The sequence below is a fragment of the Schistocerca piceifrons genome, chromosome 1 (assembly GCF_021461385.2).
Source record: "Schistocerca piceifrons isolate TAMUIC-IGC-003096 chromosome 1, iqSchPice1.1, whole genome shotgun sequence".
Classification (NCBI taxonomy): Eukaryota; Metazoa; Arthropoda; class Insecta; order Orthoptera; family Acrididae; genus Schistocerca; species Schistocerca piceifrons.
Genome location: NC_060138.1, coordinates 862,462,340 through 862,468,339, shown reverse-complemented (window position 1 = coordinate 862,468,339; position 6,000 = coordinate 862,462,340). Strand labels below are relative to the sequence as shown.

The 6,000-nt window shown below is 38.6% G+C and overlaps 1 protein-coding gene across 1 annotated transcript in view; it reads right to left on the bottom strand.

The window, feature by feature from the left end:
* Positions 1-2,339: 2,339 nt before the first annotated feature.
* Positions 2,340-6,000, bottom strand: part of LOC124716006 (histone acetyltransferase KAT8-like) — a 104,512-nt gene continuing 100,851 nt past the window's right edge. The window contains 1 exon segment of the mRNA XM_047243137.1: positions 2,340-2,773. Coding sequence (XP_047099093.1) covers positions 2,554-2,773 — 220 coding nt within the window. The 3' untranslated portion in view covers positions 2,340-2,553.

Below are 6,000 nucleotides of genomic sequence, written 5' to 3'. Positions count from 1 at the left end.
GCATTGAACTTTTTCCAGAATCAGTCTTCCTTTAATGGAGCACATTTGCAATTGTATACCCTGCATCACTCAATTTTCATCTTGCACCCCACAGTCTCCCAAAATAGAATTTCAATAGAGGTGATCAGATCCCAACATTCAGTCATATCACCGTCAATGCTACTTTACAGCAGCACGGTCATGCACTCAACTTAAGTCACAACTAGTCTCATTCCAGCATGCTTCAGGAAGAGAGAACAAGTTGACATGATGGAAGCAACCGCTGTGCTACTGTTCTCAGACCGATCATACTCGCAGAACTACAGCAAGAAGGAAGCCAGTATAGCACTGACGTAACAGCGGAATCTTGATTTCTAAAATATTCAGCCCTCAGCATAAGCCTCGTACTCACACTCCATTTCTAATCTCTAGTAATCCCGTCCCCTGGTTTAGAGTCATCAAGGGAAGGTACAAAGTAGTAGCAGTGTCCCGATGAAACTTTCTAAAAGAGAAAGTCAAAACCAGTCTTAGATGCAATTCACTCTGTACGTCAGTGAGCCTAAAGTAATTCTTGACCTGTTTACAAATGAAGGTAATAAATGACCCCACTCTTGGTTATGTACAGGAATATGATCCACATCGTGTGCCATTGCATTTGATGAAACTGCCAAATGGTCTTGACATTGACAGTCGGTACATTAACATTCACTTCACTGGTTGGTAGCCAATGTTATGGTTCACCAATGACCATAGTGTTAGTCAAATTTATGATGCACCATGAGAAGCTACCGACAAATGGTAACTGTGGCTTCAGGCTGCTCTTACATGCCCCTGTTGCCCACCTAATCCACTTACGGTGAATATTATTGACCATTTTACAATATTTGGCCTTACTTAGCCACAACATATGCATTCATAGTTTCGTACTCAAGATGGGATAGCAAGAAAGTGTTGTAGAACTGAATCAGACTGGTCTATCTTGGCTGTTTTTCCCATGATCTATAGTTGAGGAACTCCAATACACTCAAAGTCAACCCATGGCTGTGCAACCATGTGGGTCTCTCAACAAAAAAAGACTCAAACGTCAATGAGTTTTAAAAGTTGAGCCTTTTGAGCATTGTAAGTTAAAAAAGACAACAGGGATAATAAAAATCAACATACATTTATCTGACAATAACTTTAGACTTATTCTATCTTCCCATTCTTCCAATTATTGATCTCTTCACTTGCAAGTGATCAGAAGATGTTGCAGGGTTGGAGGAGGAGCAAAACACAACAAGCCTGTCAATAAATAGTGAACACTGAATGGGAGCCTAAATCTTTAGGGACAAAATTCACTTATTCCAACCATGGCAATTCCACAATGAAATTCAGCTGAGAACTTGTCCTCTTCTCTTCCTGGAAGATAGAGCATGCACTGTTCTAAATAGGATAATCTTGCAAATCATGTCAAAGTCGATGGTGTTTTATTTTCTTAAAGTTCCATTTACCCATCAAATTATGTTAGGCATTTTATTTATTATCACAACTTTACCCACTACTTGTAAGTTCTGCAGCATCTATGCACAAAATGTCATTGGCCAGCACCAATATTTATGACAGTTTGACAGTTAGGTGTGTAGTTTAATGTACAAAGCGTACCCCCCTCCCCGATAGTTTAACATTTCAAGAGGCAAATTGCTTGCTATAATGTTCCTAACCCCTGCTACCAATGTGCCATATCATCTTCTGGCACCTTCAGATGTAGGCAAATGAAACTCTCTCAGATAAATGTTTTTCCCCATTCAGTGAGTATAAATACAAAAATAACTTTCTCATGGTGTGTCACTGTCAAGTAACATAGTTTGATGAAACATAGACCATACATCAAAATTATTGCTACATATAGTACAGAAGGCAACTGAAAGAAATTTGCAGTGAGATTAACAGAAATGACACTTTTGTTCAAAGGCAAAAATTACACTGAAGAGATAGAGACTCATGATGGTCCCTGGACATTACAAAAGGTGAAACATGGTTCTTAATAGGGTGTGCGATCATTTCTTCACCAGGAAAGTTGACAACTGCTGGATTGTCATTGGTACGGACATGCTGCCCCACCTGCCCAATACACTCCACAAATGCTCGATAGGATTTAAGTTTGGAGAATGGGCTGGCCAGTACATTCGCCGAACGGCCTCTCCATAAGCACTGTGCACTACTGAAGCAAAACCAAAACTACCCTGCTGCTGGGAATGGAATTTTGGACAACTAATTGCTGTTAATTGTCCATTCCTTATTACCTTAAGTATATGATTTTGTTTGTTATATAAAAGTAACAGTTTTGAGAAAATGGAAGACAATAATAAAACTCCAACATATTCACCTGAATATTTTGCTTTTATTTTCATATATACAGCTGTGTGTCTTTAAAAATGATATTTTTTACAAACAAAGTATGTGACTATAATAAATATTAATGAAGCAAATGCATTACAACTCTTAAATGCAATTATTTCACTTCAAGAAATGTAATGACAAGATGTGCACATGAAATGATTCATTAATTTCACTTTTCCTTGTATGCTTTTACTTTCATTTCTTCCCAGTTCTCGTCTGCGTTTTCTTTGGTGGAGCCCAACGGAGAGCTGTTGTGTCCACCACAAGCCTTGGTTTCTTAAACTGAGATGATTTTATATGTTCTTCCACAAGTTTAGGTGTAACACAAATGACATGCTGCCCTTTCCAGTATTTTACCATATTCATACTCTGCAGTGTTGATATTATGTCTGTTTGTGTTATACTCGTCATTTCACTGGAACAGGTAAAAGATCCAGTTCTTCAATTAAGAAAGATTATTTCTATGAATATTAAACACATAATTGACATGGTTTATAGATGTAAGAAATGAACAGCAAAGAAATTATCTCCTCTTAGAAATAATCTATGAATACCAGAGATGAGACCATGCAAATTCTGAGGAAAGTAATGTTTCGTAATATAAGTAACCGTGAAAATAATTTTACACAGGCTCAGAGCATTAGTATAGAAATAAATTCCTATCTTTCTTTACTACTAAGCAATCAGTCTTTGAGCATCTACAAATATATTCCTCGCATCTACAAATATATTCCTCAAGCCACAATACATTGTACAGTCAAAGATACTTCCTATTAATATACCTAAAAACAAAGATGATGTAACTTACCAAACGAAAGCGTTGGTATGAAAGACAAAAGGATGTGGGTTTTAAGGGAGAGGGTAAGGAGTCATTCCAATCCCGGGAGCGGAAAGACTTACCTTAAGGGGATAAAAGGACAAGTATACACTCGCACTCACACACACATCCATCCGCACATATACAGACAGAAGCAGACATATCTGTCCTTTTCTCCCCTTAAGGACAGGTATACACTCGCACTCACACACATATCCATCCGCACATATACAGACACAAGCAGACATATCTGATATGTCTGCTTGTGTCTGTATATGTGCGGATGGATATGTGTGTGAGTGCGAGTGTATACCTGTCCTTTTCTCCCCTTAAGGTAAGTCTTTCCGCTCCCAGGATTGGAATGACTCCTTACCCTCTCCCTTAAAACCCACATCCTTTTGTCTTTCCCTCTCCTTCCCTCTTTCCTGATGAAGCAACCTTAGGTTGCGAAAGCTCAAATTTTGTGTGTGTGTTTGTTTGTGTGTCTATCAACATACCAAAGCTTTCGTTTGGTAAGTTACATCATCTTTGTTTTTAGATATATTTTTCCCACATGGAATGTTTCCCTCTATTATATTCATACTTCATATTAATATTTATCACTCACTACCCAACAGCGAAAAATGACTGAGCTTACGGGTGCTCAATGCTGACATTATTAGCACCTTACACATACTAAAAGAAACGAAAGTGGGCAAAATGACAAATTGTTGTCACACCTGCAAGACAAGGTAATTGCAACTGAAACATGGCCAATACACTACTAAGACCACATACAATGCCATTGCACCATTCAAATGACAAGCCAGAAAATGTTCCATGGCAGAACTGGGTGGAAATTAAACACTGAAATTCTCAAAGAGCAAGAGTTAAATGAAAATGTGCAAGAAGTCTGGGGTACCAGTAGCACCAGCAGCATACATTTCCATTGCTAGTGCTCAAATAATCACCTTATAGTTATGAAAGAAATCACTGATTGCAGAGTGGAACTTTTGAATTTCATTTTCAATGCCGGCATGGATTGTATTGTGACACATCTCTAACAGAGGGAATTTCATAAATATTAAAAGGATTAAGTCGCAGTGATCACTACTCAAACAGAGACAAAAAGGAAGGAATAAAAATCTGTTCCAGAGATAGTAACTATACTTCTGGCAAAATCCATCATTGTTCCATCTCAAGAAGGAGATACACCATATAAGACAAAAATTAATTAATGAATTAAAAAGAGAAGACACCAGTATTGTAAGAAACTAGGCTGAAATAAAAAAAAAATGGTACACAATATCATAAACAATTGCATAGGTTGGAGCCCATGGATGATGAAGCAGTAAATACCAAACAAAACTACCTTTCAGCAACGCTAGATCAGCAAACAAAAAACTATTAATGAGTGAAGTTGAAATGTGGCAATGTGATGAGCACAAACGTCCACATTCCAACTTAGTGTGATTTTTAATCTGCTATGTCAGTAAATAAGAGTGATGGATTATGGCAGAAGTAAATGCGGTTGCTGTACAAGCAATGAAACACACATTACAGCAAGTTTAATTAAGAGGAGCAAATCAAAATTCAGTTTGATATTGGGCATGAGGCAAGCCAGTGTGGATCGCAAGGTGACAGTGCTGAATTTTTCTGGAATGAGCCGAGCTGGGTGTCTGTGCAGGGTCTCACTGACTTGCAAAAGCCACGAGGCGGAGGAATACAGCCACGGAAGAAGAGAACAAAGAACTAAAATGCAGTATCTATAGATGGAAACCCTTCCATATTGGAAAAGGTGGACTAGTCCTGCCAGCACCCTCCAGCAAAGAGGAAATAGTTTTTTCAATAAACCGTTAAGGTAAAACACGAAGCAGCAGCAAAAATTAGATAAAAGAATAAGTCCATAATTCACGTGCTAGACAGTCAATAAGGTCAAGTTTAAACTTAAGCAGGTTCAATTTCATGCAAACGATTGTGGCTAACATCACAGTGGTGTAGAGAGAGGGCAGGGTGGTAGGAAGGCCACTGTTAGGGACTTGAAATTCTGGTGTCGAACTGGACACATGGGCATCAGTGTCACTAGCCCAGATATTGTAAATAAGGTTTGTATTTTGCTCAAATAGAGGCAGTGTGTGTGCAATCACTTGGGTGTAGGTTATGCAGTTTTATAGCACTGAATTAAAAGTTTGCTTTGGACTATGAAGATGGCAGAAGCATAGATGAATGTAGATCACTTAGCAAACCTTATTCTGTGCAACAACACAGGTGCTGCCAGACATGGTTAAGTCAGCTGTTGTACTTGCTCTTGATGCTGTACTTCTCATTTGTGGTCAAGCAATGATCAACAATAATCTGTTGGTTACAGTTGCTATGAATCTAAATGTGGGTCATTAGTGGGGCATGACTGGCTAGTCCTTTATCATTCCTTTGGAAAAGGTACTGGCTTTGTGTAAGGAAGACCTACATCTACATCTATGTGATTACTCTGCTATTCACAATAAAGTGCCTGGCAGAGGGTTCAATTAACCACCTTCAAGCTGTCTCTCTACCGTTCCAGTGTGAGCCTCGATTTCTCTTATTTTATCGTGCTCATTTCTCCCTATGTCGGTGGTTGCCAACAGAATGTTTTTGCAATCGGAGGTGAAAACTGGTGATTGAAATTTCATGAGAAGATCCTGTTGCAATGAAAAATGCTTTTGTTTTAATGATTGCCACTCCAATTCACGTATCATGTCTGTGACACTATCTCTCCTACTTCGCGATAAAACAAAACGAGCTGTCCTCCTTTGTACTTTTCTGATGTCAGTTACATCTGACGCGGAGTTTCTTTAGTAGACCTGTTG